The sequence below is a fragment of the Aptenodytes patagonicus genome, chromosome 3, assembly GCF_965638725.1.
Source record: "Aptenodytes patagonicus chromosome 3, bAptPat1.pri.cur, whole genome shotgun sequence".
Lineage (NCBI taxonomy): Eukaryota > Metazoa > Chordata > Aves > Sphenisciformes > Spheniscidae > Aptenodytes > Aptenodytes patagonicus.
Genome location: NC_134951.1, coordinates 68649687 through 68670471, shown reverse-complemented (window position 1 = coordinate 68670471; position 20785 = coordinate 68649687). Strand labels below are relative to the sequence as shown.

Sequence of the window (20785 nt, the reverse complement as noted above, 5' to 3'; positions counted from 1 at the left end):
GCAGCTGGGGAAGGGCGTTTTTTTAAGCTATAGCAGCTAGGTCTTCCAGAACATGTCTTCCCAGGTCCCTGAGACTGCAGATGCGGATGTATGTGCGTGGCCAGAATAATAGGAACACCAGCTTTGCTCCAGGAGACTCACAGAAGGCTGGCGGGTGTTTTGATGTAATTTGAGCCCTTGGGCATTTTCAAGTGATCTGTGAGGGTTAGGCAATCAGGACATTTGCCTCAAGACTTCGAGCCTCGAGACAGGAAGAATGCCAACACTGTTTGTGGAAGTCGTTTGGATTACGGGCATCAGTTCTAAAAGGAAATATTCAGGATTGTCAAAAGGCTGGGATCCATATGCCATGTCTGCCTATTGCTTGGTGCATCACACCATTTAAATGTGAAATTCATAATATTATTATGCTTCTTGAAAAAATTTAGGTTCAAGAAGTACATTTCTGTTGTGATCTTCCTTTTTCTCCAAGTGATGGTGGTGGTATTATTATACAAAAAGCTTCTGCTTTGATCTATTCAAGATCCTTCTTTATGGGGATATAGTTATGTATAGAATTACACATATGAATTTTCAGCAGCAAGAATTTCACCTGCTATAACCTCTATAAACTGTAACGGATTTTCATTCATTTCCACCAGTTCAGGAGTGGGCCTTCAGGGTCTAGCTCTGACTTTCATTGTACGTTGGTAATAATATAGCTGGGAGGGGGAACAGCCACGTATAAACTCAAACTGTGCACTAGTAGAAGGACAAAAGCAGTTTAACAGGTAGTTAAGAAAACTAGAAGCAAATCTCTGTGTGCTCAGTTATAGTAGTGCAAAACTGGTAGTGTCAATTAAATTTGTGCCTGTCATTTGTACCAAAACTGGTGCATATTGAGCTATACCTCACTGTTGATCCACACTGATTTACCAGACCATCTTTGGGCAAAATCTTTCAACAGAAATACAGCTCATTTTAGAGTGATTTAAGAGTACAGTGTACAGTGCTTTGCATAGACTTAACTGAGATTTCTAAAACAAATAAATCATATCAGTGGAACAAATAAGCGGAAACTGGGGTATAGAGAAAAACTGATTATATTTGGAAAACATATTTGGAACAGGTTTTGTTGAATTTCCCAGCTGTCATATGCTTATTAATGTCAATATCAGAGAGCATGGTTTTTCCTTTCTCTTTGCATATAAATACTTCATTACATGTTTCATCTTTACATTTAGGAAAGTCTCTTTCCAACATCTTTCCACTTATTGGACTGTTTTACTTTGGGACTACATCCCCTAAATAAACCTGTCAATTTCAGACTCAGTTCTGATTTTTATCCTGTACCTAGCCAGGTGAGCCAGGAAAGGTACCTGAGCTGATCTTGTAGGAGGAAGAGGTGTTCAAATCTTGGCCACGTCTCTCTAAGAATTTGGAGACCTTTTAAGAAACCCAGAGTACTAGCTTTCCTCTGGTTCCTGTGCTTTCAGTGTAAAAACAAAAGTTAAATAAAACAGTAAGACAAAATATACTTGCAGAATGAAAGAGGATTAAATTAATAAACAAAGGCATTCAATATCTTTATCCAGTTTTGTCTCTCTCAGAATTTTAACATAATTCTTGGAATATTTGCCTTTAAGCTTTAGCTCCTGGACATCTGTGAATCTCCAGAATCTCATCTTCTGTTTATTTAAATGAGTGCAATTTTCTTTCGCTTATGACTGTACTGAGAGGGCCCAAAACAGGAGAATCCATCAAATGTTATTTTTAAAATCTCCTGCTTAAGTCATTTTTATTTTGATTTTGGCAGGACAGAGAAGCTGATTCATAATTTTTTAGCACTTGGGATTAGCACTTCTGATTGTGTTCCAAAGCATGGAAAATAAAAACTGTAGGAGATTGTGTCATTTCAATAGCAAAGGAGAAACCTGGCCTGTCCAGATCACGAACCTCCTCTGACTTGCCATGTGGTACATTACATGCACATCACGTCATGTAAATGTCGTCTTCACTCATCTGGTGTGTGGAATTCCCATTAACTGGAGATCGGTGCAGCCAAGTGGTGATGAATATGCAATGTGGAGCGGAGCTGAAAATCCACAGTGCGGAGCAGAGAAGAAAAATTTGTGGTTAGTATTGGATAGTGGCCTCAAAATTTTACTTACTTACAGTCCAGCTATTCAGATTATTTCCTTGCAGTTACACTTCACAGCAGAAAACAGATGTTTAATTCTCCCTCCAAGAAAAGCAGAATAAATGTTCGTGAAATAGCAGAGTGCGTTCCCACTGCAATAGAGAGTAGCTCTGCTAAGACCAACAGTGACTCATTTCTCTGCATTGTGTTCGTGTTCTGCCAGTTATCTGACAGTTTGGTGGCTACTTGACGTGAACATCTCAGGTCCTTTGTCCTTCCTGCTATCAGGCATTAAGCAATGACTTTCACACAAATGTCACAACAGTCAACAGCTTTGATTGTGGGCTCAGCTCCAAACTGCAGACCTTGAGGCTCAGACCGTGCTTGCCTGGGAATGAGGAGAATGGGTTGTTGAAAATGAGGAGTCCACGCTCATATTGTCTTGGCTGATATGACTTCAGCAGACCAACAGTCTTCTTGACTTGCCCCAGAGAGGAGGACCAGAGACAAACCTGCCCTGCTATTTGCAAATTATCTCACATTCCAGTGATAAATCCCAAACTGCAAAATATCCTTGTCTTAATTTTACAAGGTTTTATTTAATGCATTATTACATTTTTAGCAGTAAAACACGAGAGTGATAGCAGTATTGCAGTAGGACACACGAATATATCTTTGATAGGGTCGATATGGAGCACAAAGATTATGAAAGGGCAGAGGAAAGGGAACAATAGTTTATGGCTGGACTTTAGTCTTCCACAACTGGAAATCTAAAAAGAATTTACAAAGCTTTATTTTTCTCACTAAAAGCGAACACTTAATTTAAAATTATTAAAAGAATGAGCACAGAGTGAAGCAGCTGACAAGGCCAAGCGTGGTTTGTGTGTTACGAGTTCACCATGATCATAGAATCAGAGAATCAGAGAATGGTTTGGGTTGGAAGGGACCTTTAAAGATCATCTAGTTCCAACCCCCACTGCCATGGGCAGGGACATCTTCCACTAGACCGGGTCGCTCAAAGCCCCGTCCAAGCTGGCCTTGAATGTTTCCAGGGGTGGGGCATCCACAGCTTCTCTGGGCAACCTGTTCCAGTGCCTCACCACCCTCAGTGTAAAAAATTTCTTCCCTATATCTGATCTAAATCTACCCTCTTTTAGTTTAAAGCCATTCCCCCTTGCCCTATCACTACACACCCTTGATGAAGCTGAGAAGTCACCACCGCAAACACCCTCTGCTCCCTACAACCAAGCAAGCCAGGAGCTCTGGACTCGGCACAGCTACTTCAGCCATAACAGCAGTAACACAAAGCAGAAGTCAGTCTTCAAGCCTCCAACTTGTGAGAAAACTTAAGGATCTTACTTTCCACTATGGGGTCTTGAAATGGGAAGGACTAAGGAACCTATTGGAAAAAAGTGCATTCTGTCAGGTTACGGAGACAGGTATAAGCAAAGAGTTGGGGCTGTAGCTTTGTGATAATAAAACCTGGATGATAGTGATGGTTTGGGGTTTGCCAGACTGTGCCTGTCCAGGCGAGGTGGGTGAAGGGGAGCCAACCCTGCAGCCCCGGAGCAGAGCTGGCAGGGAAGCAGGGCTCTGCTGGTGGCACTGTGGGCATCCAGCCCCCTCCCTGGCTCCAGCGCAGGTGCAGCCTCAGCCGTAGGCTTTTCAGCTCGTGAAGGCTCAGGTTTAATGCAGACACCTCCAAAGACCCGTCGCTATTCCCACGGTATTATCAGTAGCACTTAGAGATTGAAACCTCTTTACCCGAGTATTACCTTAGGGACAGGGCACCAGCCTGCCGTCAGCCGGGCACTGGCAGCATCGCGGCCAGCTCCATGGCACGGCAGAGCACTGAGGCACAGAGGGGTTTGTTTCCTTGGCGCAGCGAAGAGGCAACGCCTGCAGGCCTCTGCACAGTGCCGTAGCCACACACTCGCCTTTCTGCTCAGTCAGCTCCTCCCACCCACACCCACCCTTAATCTGTAACGGGGATATCGAGGATTTAACAAATCATTGCCATTTTATGAGGGACTCTGAGGAGCTCTCTGGGACACATCCTAGCCCCCCAGGCAAATATCCTCCTCAAATATCTTTTTCTCTGAAGCAGAAGAGGTCAAGAGAAATACCGTGCCCTGCAACTAAATGCTTCCTGGCTCAGTGTCTTTAACCATGAATCTTTGTATTGTCTCTGTGCTCTGTATAATTATTCTACCTCAGAAGCGAGGATGAGCAGGAAATAAGATCCTCTGAGTAACACATGCACTTTTTTTTTTTTTCATTTGCATGATTGCTATTCTCAGGATGTCTCATTTCACCTTGTAACAGAACGCTGTGGTGTGACTTATGCACAATCCACTGATTTTTTATTTTATATTCAGCTGGATTTACTACTTCAGAGAGCTTTAAATCACAGCAGTGACATGTTATAACACCATTTGGTCCACTGAAACAATAAAGTATTTTTGAGGAAGGATGTTTTGAAGCCACAGAATAGGACTCCAGACATGCAAGTTCAGTTTCTCACTGTCTTTGACTTCTTGAAGTGAAAGCACCTGGTCACCCTTCTCCCTGCTCAGGGCTGCTCCTATACAATGGAGAACAAAGAGGCACGAGCAGTTTTTTAAACAGTGTATTAGAGGTAAAATGGAGTTCTGACTTGACCAAAACTATCTAGGCATTCAAGTTAAATTTGGCAAAGTTTCGAACAAAAATAAAAGGGATGACATTGTTTGTAAACATCCCCTTTCAAAAGAAAATGAAATGTTTCGTTTTGGGAATGCTAAAGCAGTTGATTTAAAACACCTTCTGAGTAGCATTTTAAACTCTGCTTTGGAACAGCATTTCTGTTTCAAAATTGTCCTAAAAAGAGTTAAACAAAAAGTAACTACAAACACAACACAACTCACTTTCTGGTCATCAAAATGTTTCAGGCTAACTCAAAATCATTCTCACCAATTAAAAAAAAATAATTAGACAGCTTCTCTTTCATCTTGCTGCAAATTTTTCGTGTGTCCAATTTCCAACACAGGTACTGAACCAGGACCCCCCCAAGACATTTGCCCAGCTCCAACTGTAATTCTTTCTTCCTCTTAAGAGGGAGAGTCCTTCTGGGCTCACGCTTTGGTTTACTCTGTTTGTGAGCACACACACATGTTCTTGTGCAAACTGCAGAGCACAGCAGGGCTTCATGGTGATTCCTGTGCACTACGGTATTATTAGCACTATTGGCTCCAATACTTTCCTCCCGTCGTCCAAGGCGTTGTCATCTCTATCACTCCCCGGTCAGCAAAAGGACAAACGTCCCCTACCTTGAACAGCAGTTGTCCAAGATCAGGCTCGTGTTGTGCATGCTAAGTAGAAATTGGGTCATTTGGTATTTGTCTTACTTTAAGAGTAGGGCCTGAATCAATACCTTTTATGTCACATTTATGATATTAATTATACCTCATTAGAGTCAGCTAAGGCTTTATTCAAGTATATTTATAGAAAATATCCATATGCAGTGTTATCAGAGATTTTTATGTAAATGACTATGCTAGTTGAAACCTTATTAGAGTATGCCATTTGCATGCTGTGGAGTGGGTTCTTAACGTGGTTCTGGCATGATTTGTAACTACAGCAGATATGGTCCTAGCCGCTGTACGTCAGGATTACATTCCCCAGAAGGGCAGACTGCCCTGGAAGCAAATGAGTAGGGAATAAAAATAGTCCATATTTCGGGATCCAAAGCAATGAATCCAGATTCTTTCTGCATTGTCTTTTACATAAACAAATCCAAAACAGAATTTCAATAATTGGTGAAAAAAAAATAAATCCATCAATCTTTCTCCAGGCAAAATTCTGATTCTCTGCTTTGATCCTGTAAGAAACAGCCCACAAGCTTTCCTTGATTCCACTACCTAATAAATTAGTGCAAATGTTGGTGTCAGTTAAAAAGTTAGGGAAGGAAAATTGAGGAACTGGGAGGGATTCTACAGAAAGTGATGGATTTCTTTTGAAGATGAAAATCCCAAAGACCATAAATTTGATATGAGGATTCCTAGTTAAAAGGAGGTATTTTAAAGGGTGATTTTTTTAATTCAATCAAAAAGAATTTCGATAAAAAAGTTTTTGACTACTTCCACTAAATTCTTCTTCCAAAGCGAAAGCTGTGCTGCAGTACCATGAATCAAGACATGCATGTATGTCCCCTTTTCCAGGCTTGCTTTGATCTGAAACTCTGCTCTACATCCATCTTTATAAATGCAAATTCTTAGCTCCCTAATTTTTTCAAGGCCCCTGTGTAATTTGCTCTGTAAATTTAGAATCATGCCTAATGCTGGAGCAGATGAAAGCAAGAAGATCTCCAAAGAGGAATGCAAACATGTATAATCCTTCAAAGGGAAGCCTTATGCTACTCGGAAACAGTATCTTTCTGGAACCGCTTATTATGCATCTTACTTACATGACTGTGTTCTCTCCCATTTAACAACAGGAGGAAACAATTCAGCGGGCACGGGAGGAAGATGAGAAGAGGAAAGAAATAACTAATCATTTCCAGGGCACGCTGAGTGAAATCCAGGCTCAGATCGAGCAGCAAAGCGAGAGGAACATGAAGCTCTGCCAGGAGAACACAGAGCTCGCAGAGAAGCTGAAAAGCATCATTGACCAGTACGAGCTGCGGGAAGAGGTGAGAGCAACGCCCTGGCTGCCCGCCGGCACAGGCAGCAAACCCGGCTTCCCTGGGGGGAAGCAGAAAGCATTGCCAGCCTGTCCTCCCCGCTGGCTATCATTCGGGTGTCTTGTGGAGGTAATGAGGGTAGCCCCCACCACTCTTTGCCATCTGAGTGGGACTACGCATGCAGCGAGCCCACGGGACTCCGCGTGGCAAACTCTGCAGGCAAGGAGTTGTGCGGGCCGGCACCCTGCCTGCAGCACCCACGGCAGCCTTGCCGCTGTGGGGAGAGGGGCCGAGGCACCCAAGCAGCAAGGTGTGCCAGCTGCCTGCTAAGCTGCCCCCCAGCCCCCTCACAGCTCCTCCAAATCCCTGGGGAGCCCCCCAGCACCCCTTTCCTGCTTCCCCCCTCCAAGTCCCCACCAAGCACCTCCCAGCTCCCATCTTTTTGGACAGCCTGCTCTGCTGGTGATGCCAAATACACTTTTGTTCCCTCCAGACACAGGTTGCTGAGAAGGGCTCTGATGTAAATGCTTTGACCTTTCAGAAGCAGAAAATTAAGATGACAGATAAAGGAGGCCCTTTGCATTGGAATAGATTCTTCTTTGCAGGCACAATGCTCACCATAAGATCTAGCAGATAATAGACAGATGGGAAATTATTTTTTCTGTAAACATTAGAGTTGGTCAGAAAATTTTGACACAAAAAAAACCTCTACAGTAAAATGCCAAACCACCATTTTTTTTTTATTTTATGACAAACACTAACAAATAACACAATGGGTCTTTTTATTGTTTCTAAATACGTTTATTGTGAGCCTCAGTGCAACCAGACAACATTATCATACTGAATAAAACATAAGTAATCTGTCCTTACAATCTGGAATGCCCGATTCGATACATGCATTTCCAAGTCTGTTGCATCATGTATGAAGTCTTATGCTGAATGAAGGAAATGTACATTCCTGTCTTGTGGTTTCTATGAGAAGAAAATGTAAAGCAGAGGGATGCGCTCAGAATATTTGCTCCTGTGAATTTTATCTAAATGAAGCAAGAGCGAAGAGGGCTATCAGCAACATTTACCTCCTGAAGGTCACCATGGAGCCAGAGGTTTTACAGGCCAGAGGAGGCCTCTGGTTCATCTGGTCTGGTCTCCTCCACATCCCCACTCATGTACTTTCACCCAGGCTCTCCAAGCCCACATTACGCATGTGAGGCCAGAGCAAAGGGGATGTACAGGGCTTGTATTTACAGAGAGGACAGTACGAGCTGTGCACATGCTCCCAGGTACTGCAGGTGCAGTGTGCCTTTACACTTGTATCCACACAGTGGCTTAGATCCGCTGGTCACTTAACAGCTCCAAAAAAGTGTCCCCCCTGCATATTTATTATTGATGAGCAATTATTTGATCTTCAATTGTATTGGATCATACTGATATAACTTCATACGTAGACCACAGAACTGGCAAAGATGCTAAGGCGCTTTTTTTAAATTTTTTTTTTGCTATAATAAATCAAAATAGAGAATGTAATCAGGCTTCCCTTCCCATGCAACTTCTGGCACAGTTTGTTCTTATCAGCACTGTAGTTTTTTAGTAATTGCAATAGGTTGGGACTCTTCCTGTTTTGCAATGTTTTTGTCTTATGAGCGTTCCAGTAAATAGCTGTACATGCATGAGCATGAAGGTCTGTGTACACAATTAAACCTGCATATTCAGCAGAATTTATTTTCTTACAGCACCTTGATAAAATATTTAAGCACAGAGAACTTCAACAGAAACTGGTGGATGCCAAGTTGGAGCAGTCTCAGGAAATGATGAAGGAAGCCGAGGAGCGACATCAGAAAGAAAAGGAATACGTACCTATCCTTCTAATCTGTCTTTTATCTAACTTTAGGCCAAAACCAGCCCTGCATGCTATTTCACTAATATATTGGTTCTTCAAGTCCGAGCTGGGATACGGTAGCAGAGACATTTTTATTGCTACTGTCAATGCTCTATGTAAAGGAACAGCCCCTGAAAGGCTGCTTTCATTAGCATTTACAGTTTTTGAAGCAAACTGCAGAGCGGTAGGTTAGAGCACAGACGGCTCTAGCTAACTCACCGTTACTACACAGTTGATTTGTCGTGACGTTGGGTCGGGTGATGCCATTAGTTTTCAAACGGCTGTGATATTTGATACTCCACCTCTCCACATAATAAATGAGCACATTTAAACAATCAGAGAGGAGAACAAGAACATGGGATTAAAGTGAGATGGCTGAAGGCCGCTATTCCCCCAGGCTCAGAGCCTCCCCAGCCGTCCCCCTGTGGGTCTGGTGTTGCCAGCGGAGGAGGCCTCAGGAGCTGCTTGCTGTGATGGACCCTCCCCTTCCCTTCTGGAGAGATTCCCCTCCCCACATTGGTCTGCCAGTGCCTCTTTCAGGCAGGAAGGGTCTGGGTCCGTTTAGCAGCCTCCTCTGCTGTTCCTCCCTGCCTGGCCAGGGGACACCTCTAGCAGGGGGACAGGGAAGAGCAGCTCCGGGCGGGATGTCCCCCGCAGGCACAGCTGGGACAGGAGGAGGGCACTCCTCCGTGGTCTCACGCATTTTGCAATTCAGTCAGACCAAAATTAATTTTCTCGGGCTGCCTGGTATTTTCACAGCAATCCTCACATCTACAAAGGATCGGAGTTCAACGCTGACACCTCGTCCCTCTTCTCAGTGGTGGCAGCAGCTGAGACTGCTCAGGCGGAGCGACATGCTCTCATCGGCTGGAAGAAAGCTTTAGTTTTCACCAGTCCTCCAGCTAACTCAGGAGCAGCACGAGAGAGCTCTAAAGAGAGGATATTTATCCCCTCCCCGTATCTGGAAACAGATACATTAGCACAAGCATGGCCAAAGTATCAAAAAATATGGATGAAAATGTGGGGCTCTAAGCCCTGTGGGTAGAGCAGCAGGGAAACACAGCAAACACCTCTTACCAAAAATTGCCCATAAGAGCATTTATCCTCTTTCTCTGCACTGATCTTGTGGCTGGGACACCCAGTCCTGCTCAGCTTTACTCCCAGCTAAAGACTGAAGGGGAAGAGGAGCTGGGGCTTCTCCATGTGCACATCTGCATGTCATTGCATGACAATTTGTGGTCCAGCTGAGTCCTCCCTTTCACTGACAGGCCTATGTAAAGCCAAACCCTCAAATTTCATTCGTGACAGTTGATTCTTGGCAGATTAAAACCCCAGGAAACATTTCTAAGAAATCCCTTACTATGACAAAGCAAATTTGGGTTTACTTTACTGCAGTCACTGGGAGTTTTGCTACTGAGTACCAGATTCCAGATACTGGGGGGGAAAAAAAAAAAGATGTGAAAGACAGGGCATTGGCTCTGTGGAAAAGTGACATATATAGCCTTATATCAATAACCTTTCTTGCTGTGCCTCACAGAATATGAGTTTTGGGGCTGCCTGTTGGCTGTGACTGGCCCTGTTTCTAGCCAAACCTTCTTTGTGTATTTTATCCAGAACTGATATCCACAGTTTTGTTATTTTCATTTCTTTTAAAGCAGTGAAAGTCATCACCGTCTACATTTGGAAGTGGGAGATTTTTTTTGTGGCTTTGCTGCATGTATGACTAGCACCTATGAAATAACAGGTTCGAAAACAAGCTACAAAGCCTTTAAGTAGTGGGTGTATAATGAAATGCACCGTATGCAAAGAATATTTTTCACACTGTCCAAGCTAATGCTCAAAACCCCTACCTTTGAGGTAGGCTGGTGAGGTATGGCTAACGTCACCTCAGAGCAAGGTAGGTTTAGCTGAAGAACTTAAGTGACCAGCCAAAAGCCATGCACTGAGTCAAGGCATGATTAGCATGTCACGGCAGGTAGCCCAGCACCCAGAGAGCTGGCCTACACTTGTCTCCCACCTCAATCATATTGCTGAGCTCTTAGTCCCACGCACCCAGCTATTGTGCTAGAGTCTGTAGGAGTAATGGATATATATGTATGTATGAAATCAAGGTGGTTTTGATGGAGTCCTCTCCTTTAGCTGTATCTCTCTGCAGCTCAGTAATGTGCAAAGTCAGAGCCTTATTGCATTTCAGCATCCTGTCATTTGAGGGAAATGCTTTCAGAACTATATGCCAATTCTCTCCATACCATTTTTTTACATCCCTGTGCATGACTTTTGCTGCAGGATTTTCAAAATGTCTTTAAATGAATTTTTTTGGTATTTTTTTATCTATTTGATTGCTCCTTGAAGGCTCACTTTGATGTCTTCCTATGCAGTTCTCCCATGTAGGAATCTTTGCCCCTATACAAAATTTCTTTACCTCAGACCAGGAGAGATGTCCCCTCCTGCAGCCTCTGTACATCACAGAGGCAGGTCATCTCATTGCTTGCACAATTCGCTCTACACGTGCAACTAAGAATGTGATTCCTTATATAAGGAACAATGGTTCATACTGTGTGGCTTTCCCAAAGGGTCAACTTTACCTAAGGATGCAATTTTACTATCATCCTATAACTGGTCAACACTACTTGGACTACCTCCCCATACCATACATTTTTAGCACTTGTAATACAAACTTTGATGTGCAATTAATTGCAGTTTAAAGCCTCTGTGGCTTTCAAGTATATGACTGGAAGGTATTGATCAGATTTCTACATAATTGGAATTTGTAGAGTCTGGCAGCAAAACGGGAAGCTTAATTTTCACTAAGCCAGTCCCTAGATCCATGTCATTAAATGGGAATGTATGTTCTTGGGGACCAGCTCTTTCAGTCCTGAGCATGATGGGACTGTCTGGGCCTCCAGCAGCTATCATAGCTCTAATAATATAGTGTAACATCACCACACTTCACTGAAGTGCTGCTTTGTAAACACCACATGCAATATTTATTCATTTCTTTATACTTCAGCCTCCTTGTTACCACTTCATAGCCTATTAATAAATGTATCAGTTCTCCTGATTCGTTTTCTCCCAGCTTGGTGTTTGCAAATGACCTCAGGCTGCACAAGAGCGCGTGCTAATTTGAGCAAGCCTCTCTGTGGCTTGCTTCCATTACAGAAGAGTTTATTAACTCTTGGATCTTTACTGGCTGCAGAAGCTATGTGGGTCAATAAGAAAGAAGGATTTCATTAACAGGTGAAAGAAGCAACTTTTCTTTGCCTTCTCTGTCCATCTCTTGTGCTGTGGCAGAAGACATGGTGCGGGAGGTGGGACCTTTTCATTATCCCAGGAACACCAGGTACAAAGGTAACCCTAGCTGAGATTTAAGCAATACAGATAAAACCCCAGTTTTTGGAAGTAATGACTGGCCTAGAGACTGGGTATCTCTGAAGGTTTTCAAAGCACTTTTTATTAAATCATTCAAACCAGACACCCTATAATTCCTAACCCCCCCCCAACCCCAAACAAGTAGATATCGAAGAAATGTGAAACTTAAAAATCCAGATTTCATCCAAACTTAAAAAACAATTAATTATTTTTGTGTGTGTAAAACAAACCCTCTCCCAAGAAAACAAATGCATGAACTGAGGCTCATTTAACCTAGGCCTACTCATACCATCTCTTTTTACTGGCTATGACACAACCTATTTGAAATTTTAGCCAGCAAGATCTAAACTCAAGAATTTTACTTATCTCCATTGAACCAAATATCAAATTAAATTCTCAAAATAAATATTAAGAGGCAAGTATAAAACAAACAGAACATGGTATTTCTTCATACAATGCATACTTGAGCTGTAAAACATTCTTGTCTAGGAAACTGTAGATGGTAAAATTTCAGTGGGTCCAAATCAAAAGGCCAAATTGATGGAAGAAATATTTTTCTAGAGCTTATATATATATATATATATATATATATATATATATATATAGGCAACAAGTCTAATTCAGATAGTCTTTGTGCCACAAATAGCTAGAGACAGGGAGGGAATTCATTATGTTGTTCAGTCAGCATTTGCAGTGTACATCCTCAGCTCTTTTACCAGGTGGTATTCAAGTAGTTTACATGTGTTACTTCCAACAAAAGGCTTAGAATAAAAGGTTTTACTAGGGATCAAATAAATACATTTTCTGCATGTGGTTCTAGTCACCTTTCATTTCCAATATGAGAGTAGGATCTATTGACTTACACAGTACTTTTATTTTCAATATATTTTCAGAGCCCAACTGTGCTATTTTAAACAGTACAATTTAATCCAACAGAAGAAAGTCCTGTGGTAAACTAACTTGTTTATATCTCATTTCTCGAGCTATCATTAGCATTCTTTTTCTAAAATACATTTGGCCTAACCAGTAAAACTCTTTATAAATGTTTGGTAGGCGATAGGCACATTTGTTTAACACTTCAGTAAATGTTTCCTGCTTTCAGATTAAACCAGTTGCTAGAATATTACTACACACTTTGGAAGTGCTGACTCAGAACTGCAGCCTGGAAAAATGTCGGTACACCTCATTCCTACAATTCATTTAGCCTCGACCAACCCTCCCATCTGCAGCCTGCATGTCAGAATGTCAGTTTGCTGAATACACTGAAGTAGGGAATCACATCTCCCCAGGAGCAGCCAGGGATGAAACTGCAGTCAAGCTCTTCCTGGGCTGCCCTCTTGATCTAAGTGAGGCATTTATCATCCTGACCTGGGATTCTCTGCTGATGGCATGTCAGTGCAAATGGAGCCCAAAGATAACAGACACCAGTAAACGTATGACGTTTACTATGCGTTCCCTTTCTGAAAGCGTGCAGATTTTTTGAGGCACGTCTGACTGTGACCATGCTAAGTCCTGATCATTAATGCAAAAGAGAGTTTGCCATTCACTGGAGAGCAGGAATTTGGCCGGAGCTGTGCTGAAATGAAAGTGCCAGGAAGTACCATAACCACTCTCTAGAAGTCGGGTGGAGATATGGTTAAATACCACACTTTTTAGAGCCCACTGTACTGCACACTTCATTCCAAGTAGGTTTTGAACTCCTATTCAAATATGCCTTTGCAAACCAAGTGCCCTGTCCCACGTCTCTGGATAGCACTAAATACTCCGTCTTGCCTAACTCCTCTAACTACATTCATCTGAAAGTTAGATCACTCCTTATCAAGGTAGCAGTGGCAGAAGCATAGGTAGCTGGAGGATGAGGCTTTCCAACTGATAAACTAGGGACCTAACAATTTTCTCTCTGTTGCCCAAAACACAGCTCCTGAACCAAGCTGCAGAGTGGAAGCTCCAGGCCAAAATGTTAAAGGAGCAAGAGACTGTCCTGCAGGCACAGGTGACGTAGGAGAGGTGATTGCATGGTGTGCCTTTGTTTCCCAGTTTTTAACCCATGAGGCACGTTCAGGTAAAGTATCCAAACTACTTTCTATGTATTCCTTCTAGCGTCATTCTACATCCCATAGACTATTGCAAAGGAAACAGGTTATTTTCAAGCCAGCTGTAAGGTAATGCCCATACGGCAAATCATACTGTGACATGTGAGTTGTTTAGTCTGGAGAAGAGAAGGCTCTTGGGAGACCTTATTGTGGCCTTTCCACATTTAAAGGGGGGCTTATAATAAAGATGGAGAGAGACTTTTTACCAGGGCCTGTAGTGATAGGGCAAGGGGTAACGGTTTTAAACTAAAAGAGGGTAGATTTAGATGAGATATAAGGAAGAAATTCTCTATTATGAGGGTGGAGAGACACTGGCACAGGTTGCCCAGAGAAGCTGTGGATGCCCCATCCCTGGAAGTGTTCAAGGCCAGGTTGGATGGGGCTCTGAGCAACCTGGTCTATTGGAAGATGTCCCTGCCCAAGGCAAGAGGGGTTGGACTAAATGACCTTTAAAGGTCCCTTCTGACCCAAACCATTCTATGATGCTATGATTTATGAGTGTTTACAATACTCAACCACACAACAATGTGGGTGCCTTGGCTTGATTATTCACCATAACTAGCCTTCAGGCAGGTTTCTAATCCAGCAAAGCACCGGAGTACATACATATCGTGAAACGTTTACCAAACTGGAGCTGATGTGCTCATGTGCTTTTCTGGACTGGAGTGTGAAGGCAGAGTTTTCATTAACTTCAGCAGGAATTCTGCCTACTAAGGGTTTATACAAAGAGGCCTCTAGGGTTTCAATATTCAGTTAGAATTTGAAACATTCAGTAAAATTAAATTACCTGCCAAAATTACACTACGAGTCAGGCTGGAGTGAAAGGCAGTAAAAACAAGAAACAGACAGCATATACTACACCTTGAGAGCAATGCAGTAATCAACCTTGAATACAAGTGAGAACACCAGATGACATGCCGGACTTTCACATCAAAAAGAGACAGCATCAGTAGATTTTCCTAGAATTACAGATACAGTCATGCAGATTTATCTTCTTGGACCTGTCTGTGAGAATGGTTCCCCCCAGCAGAGCCTGGGGGGGGGGGGGGGCAGTCCTGCCACCCCTCTGCAGCTGCCCAGCTCCTCACCCATCAGCAGGCCCCCTCCTTGCTCACAGTTCTGGTAAGTTGTTCCAGCTCTGCCCTTGTAGACAGTCTAATTCCTACCTGTTGAACAGTCAAGAAAGGCTAGTGTTAAACTGATAACCTGGAAACATGCTAAGAGGGGTTTGGTCCTTTACGTGTTTTTTCAAAGGCTAAGATAAGCAGGTAGCACACCAAAGAATATCACATAAACTGCTGCTGACACCAGTTTGACAGGTCCTGCAATCAAACCTCAAAGACCTCCAGCTGAGTCCGTTCCAACTGCAAACCTGCTCCCAATTTTCTCAGAGTGGTTTTAATTAAACTTTTATGTTCAACCAGAAAGAGTTTTGTATGCAGGCAGACCTCTGCAGCCAGTTTAATGAAACTGAAGGTATCAATAAAAGCCAGAATATATTAAGCATATATTTGAAATGGTAAAATTATTTTTAGAAAAATCCAAAGAAGTCTGCAAAGGCATTGATAATAAATGTGCCCCTTGCAGACTTGCGTAGATGAAAATTAAGTGATTCACTTGCTGAAATGAAACACGCAGTTACGTGGTCGGCTCAAGTGTGAAAGCTCTGTCACTTACACAGCAGCCTCCATTTAGAATTACTGGGAATAATAACATTATTATTATTATTATTATTATTATTATTATTATTATTATTATTATTATTACTATTATTATTATTTCCAGTATGGTAGCACTGAAGGGCCTCCCTCATGGACCAGATGCCATTGTGCAAGGCGCTGTGCAAGCGCCGAACAGAAAAAGCATGAAGAGCTCCTTGATGCAAACAGCACAAAACACCAAATAGATATTAACAGAGGAACAACTGCATGGAAATTAGGAGAAGACATTGGCCAACAAGATAAGGAGAAGCCATAATATAGCCCTCACCGCCTGCTATAGCGAGTGAGATACTACTCCATTTTAGAGGAGGTGATCAACACCCAATGCTTCCTTGAGCTGGAAGGAACCAGGGGACATCAGCTTCATGCCAGCCTGTCTCTGGGCAGCACAGCGCACCCGAGACAGCCGAATCCGGCCCTCCAAATGGTGACAGAGATCTGGCACCAGCTCAGGGAATACACCCAAACTGCAGTGGTGCTTGCCAGGACGCTGCACGCCCTCCCCAGGCATGTTGCTTAGCACACTTTTTTAGCTTCATGATTTGAAACAAAGCAAGAAGATAAAAGTCATCCAAGGCCTTTAATTTTCGGTAGCCGGCGTAGTGCAACCACTGCACTGTGGCAACCGAGAAGAACATAACAGGGCTGAAGGGCCGTCCTTGTTGTAGCGCCCTCACGGCATGGTGATGCTGAGATGCCCCCACTTCCCAAAGCCTTGCACTTAGAAGTTCTCACCTGGCAGCAGCACTGCCTCTGCTCTCCCTGCCCATGCTGTCAGGGGAGCTGGATGGGCGGTGGGCAGCAGGGAGGGGGTCCTCGTCTCCCTTACTGAGGAGCACCAGTGCATGCTCCTAGTGAGAGACAGCTCTCACAGCCTGTTCCCAGCCACTATGAACACAGGCATTTATTATTCAAATTTAAATTGCAGAAGCTATTCTTGGTGCTATGGTACTGGCTAGGGCGCCAGCTGAGATCAGAGCTTGCCCTGTTCAAACCTGAAAGGTTTTTAATCTAATTAAACAATAGGCGAAAGTTGGGAGGGAAAAGCAGAGACAGAGAATTGAGGTGAGTTTTTTTAAGACAATGGCTCTGGGCTAGGAGCCACGGTTTGCTGGCTCCCACCCCTGCTCCCTCACCCGGCTTTGGGATGCTCAGGCATTTCTCCTTAGAGCCATGACGTCTATTCCAAATGTCCGACTTGGGATCAGTGTCCGACTTCTTACACTGTGGCACTCGAGCTGCTAAAACAAATCCCTCTGTGTTTCTGTTTGTGCATAGGTCATAGCTCTGGCTACAGCCTAGTATAAATACACACATGCAAGCTTCATGTCAGCTAGGTCCGATATTGGCACCAGAGAGCTTTGCATGGATTAACCTCCCATGCCTTCACCCAGCTCTGTGGCGAAGGGCTGCAGCCAGTGCCGTATTCACGGCCACCAAGACCCTAACTACCTAGTTTAAACTGAGCTTGGGCACATCCTCAGTACACTGCAATTATGGCCACAATATTTTCTAAGGAGCATCATAACAACTAACCAGAATTAACATGAATCATAACATAACCGTATTAAACCCACCCCACTATTAGCCACATTTTCTAAATCTTCTTTTCCTCAGTAACCGAAGAGCAGTGTCAGGGGAGGGTGTGTGTTGGCTGGCACCACACAAAATAAAAGCTCCTAGCTAATCATTTAGTCAGCTCCCCGCCGGTGCGGAGAGGGCAGCCAGCCTCCAGCCAGATGCCTGAATACTGCAGGCTGCTCTTGAACCTCCCATTGCTCTGCGCCTGCCCCACCTCAGCCACTGTGTGTTATGCCAAGCGCTCTTTTTCTAATGAGAGCTGTCAGCCTGGACAGATGAAATGTCCAATCACCTAAACACTGCTGGGGGTGCTCTGCCACCAGAAGGAAGTGGCTGAGTTGGAGCTGGTCTTCTTTTCCAAAGAGCAGATAACGATGCTTTATCTACATAGCATCCTGCATGACTTTGGAGCTTTGAAAGTGCTTTTCCCACCCAGAAAAAAAAAGAAAAAGCAGAAACCAAGATATTCTTACAGAAAAATTAACCTCAGATCTTTAGAACCATTTTTTAAAAAATCCACAAATTTTAGATATAAAAACATGTCTTACTGTCAAAATACAGCCACAGATGAACTTTCACGTGGCTACCAAGTGCAAACTGATAGCAAAGTATGGAGCCCTAATAGTCTTAAAAGCTGGCACATTGCAAGAGATCTTCTGCTCTGCTTCATGAAGTGAAGTGAAGCTGGCAGAAGGCGCTGGCAGGGGATTATTTTCTCTGCCTGTGCTGGCCTTGCCTACAGCTGCAGTCCACACGCAGGCTACAAAACAGAGCTGACAAGGTGCCCTCTCAGCTCACTCAAGCCACAGTGCAGGGATGCAGCTTGAAGGAATCCAGTGCAGGATCACGGTGGTGTGAAGCAAAGGGTGGGCTTCGCTCGGAGGTAGGGCTACCCCGCATGCCAGATAATGTAGGAAGGGAGCAGCGATGCTCCTCTTCAACAGTGGAGTCCAGTGAAGTACATCAAGTGCTTCCTGGTACAGCTCCTGGCCACAGCCTGAGCCACCGAGTGGGGATTGGAAAGATGGAAGAGGGGAAACTGTGGCTGCAGCGTGATGTGGGGATGCCTCTCCCCCAGCTCGCTCGGACGTCAGAAGCAGTGTAGCCAGGCTAGCACCCAGCTCCCAGCCTGGCGTGCTGGGTAATGAAGAAGGTGGGTAAACAGCTGGGCAGCCAGGCTGTACCAAGCTCCTCCGCAAAAGCCTGCCAGAGCTCACACCCTCACGTTAAAGTTGGAGTTTGGCGATGTCTATGTGGCAAAGCAAGGCTTAGAGCTCAGGCACCGCTCTGACCACTCTGGCTCTCACCTGGAGTTAATCCCCCTGCCTGGTCCTGCACAGCATCAGTGGTCGGACCAGCTCAGGTTAGTGCCTGCCCATGGAGATGGCCCAGGGATCACATTATTGTTTTCCATTCTGTAGGTCATCCTAGGAGTCCTTTCCTGTAGATGTCCGCCACAACTGTACACAGAAAAGAAGTATACAGGGCTTGTGAGGAAAGGCAGGGACTGGAAATCTTTTCAGACTTTAATGCTGTCCTCTTGAAGTCTCCACAGAGTTACCAAGGGAAATGTTTTCAGAAGTCTCCACTTCTAGGGAATTATTTTGCTTCTGGGCACCCTGTGTAGAGATACCATAGCTGCAGCATTCAGGAGAATAGGGCACCCATAATTCTCAGGTCTTTTTAAAATCACTGGTCTGGGTCTTTCTATTCTTCCTCAGTTTACCTTTCTGCAACAGAGGAATCATAATAGTTTGCAACCTTAAAAAGATGCAGAGAGTTTCAGTTCCCTGCTGTTTGTGCTTCATGGTCTCCAAACAGAAGCTAATTTCCATGTCCAAACACAATACTTATTTTATTATCTTCTACCAAAGTAGACGTTCACCATCCTGGAGACTCTGAAATCACTGTGGTTTTTTTTCCCCTGTTAATGCAGATCACTCTCTACTCTGAAAGGTTTGAAGAATTTCAGAAAACACTGACCAAAAGCAATGAAGTGTTTGCCACTTTCAAACAGGAGATGGAGAAAGTGAGTAGCAGCTCATATCTGAACTCTGTGCTTGACACTTTCCTTTTAGATTTTGATATTTTATGCAATAAAATTATGCAATTATTTTTAATTAAACAATGATTTTTAATTAATATTTTTAAATTATTAATTATGCAATAATTTTATCTGGGATGGGGCCATTTCTGCTCATTTTGAAGAAAAATCTCATCAACATCTAAATAAGGTTTGGGGCACATGCGGCCATGACCGACAGCAGCTTAGACTTCAGCACTGCAAGCCAAACATTTCACTCTCCCTTTCAACTAAAAATGAAATTGCCTGGAAGAATGAACATTTTACCTAAAACCTAATGTGGTGGTTGGGTACAGACCCCTCAGAGATACCAAAGGGGGAGTCTGGAGCTGCATTTGTCAGCCTATGTCTCCAGGAGTGCCCAGAGCCTCCTGGGTGACTGACACTGGTACAGAAATGTTGACACAGGCTACATGTCTTCCCACTGGAGTGTGCGGGCAGAGCTGAAGCCCACCAACACCTTCCCACCATTAAGCCCAAATGACCGTTTCCTTGCAGCTGGTGTACTTATTTCCTGTAATGAATGGGAGTCAAAAAACAAACGCACCCACATGTTGTTCCCACTTTCATAATAAACAATGTTCTGCTCTGCCACCAGGGCCCAAAATCCTGGTGCCCTGATCCAGGCAACCTCTAATGATCTTCACAAGAGAGTTCAGCCTGCAGAAAACCAAAGGGAAAGATGGTGCTGTTTAGCCAGTGGTGTGTGCTGGAGGTAGTATAGAGGTGCCTAATTCAGTGGGAACTCCCTTGGCAGTGCTGGCTCAGCAGATACAAGCCCTTCTTTAACTTCCCAGCAATCTAACACTCTGGTCTGGTAAAGAGACAAACACCTTTTCTTTGCCTTTTGTTTTTGTGATAGTTTGTACTCTAGGAGTTGGCTATACTTTTACACACATAATCAACTGGTCCTACTTTAGGACTACAGACTGGAGGCTGAAAGTTATATGGCAGCTACTTAAAACTAAATCCATCCCTTAACATCAGTTACTACTTAGCACAGCCACTACAGCTGCTGGTAGCAGCATTATGAGTACAGCCAAAGACCTAAATAAAAGGGCTACCCTAATTTAATCTGCAGTGTGGAATTCCTGTTGTGATTCAGCTTTTCCTTCTGCTTCTATAGATGACAAAGAAAATGAAGAAGTTGGAAAAGGATACTGCTACGTGGAAATCCAGGTTTGAGAACTGTAACAGAGCATTACTGGACATGATTGAAGAGGTGAGCGGTCTTTTTTTTCTCAGGATGCACCCCTTCCCCCACATAATGCTTTAACTAGGAG

The 20785-nt window shown here is 43.7% G+C and overlaps 1 protein-coding gene across 3 annotated transcripts in view; it reads left to right on the top strand.

Annotated features, from left to right (window-relative positions):
- TXLNB (taxilin beta) overlaps positions 1 to 20785 on the top strand; it is a 51906-nt gene that overhangs the window by 26687 nt on the left and 4434 nt on the right. For all 3 annotated transcript variants that reach the window (XM_076333727.1, XM_076333729.1, XM_076333726.1), the window contains 5 exons: positions 6594 to 6788; positions 8510 to 8629; positions 13943 to 14017; positions 19356 to 19448; positions 20629 to 20724. In XM_076333727.1, the coding sequence (XP_076189842.1) occupies positions 6594 to 6788; positions 8510 to 8629; positions 13943 to 14017; positions 19356 to 19448; positions 20629 to 20724 (579 nt within the window). The remainder of the gene's footprint in view (positions 1 to 6593; positions 6789 to 8509; positions 8630 to 13942; positions 14018 to 19355; positions 19449 to 20628; positions 20725 to 20785) is intronic.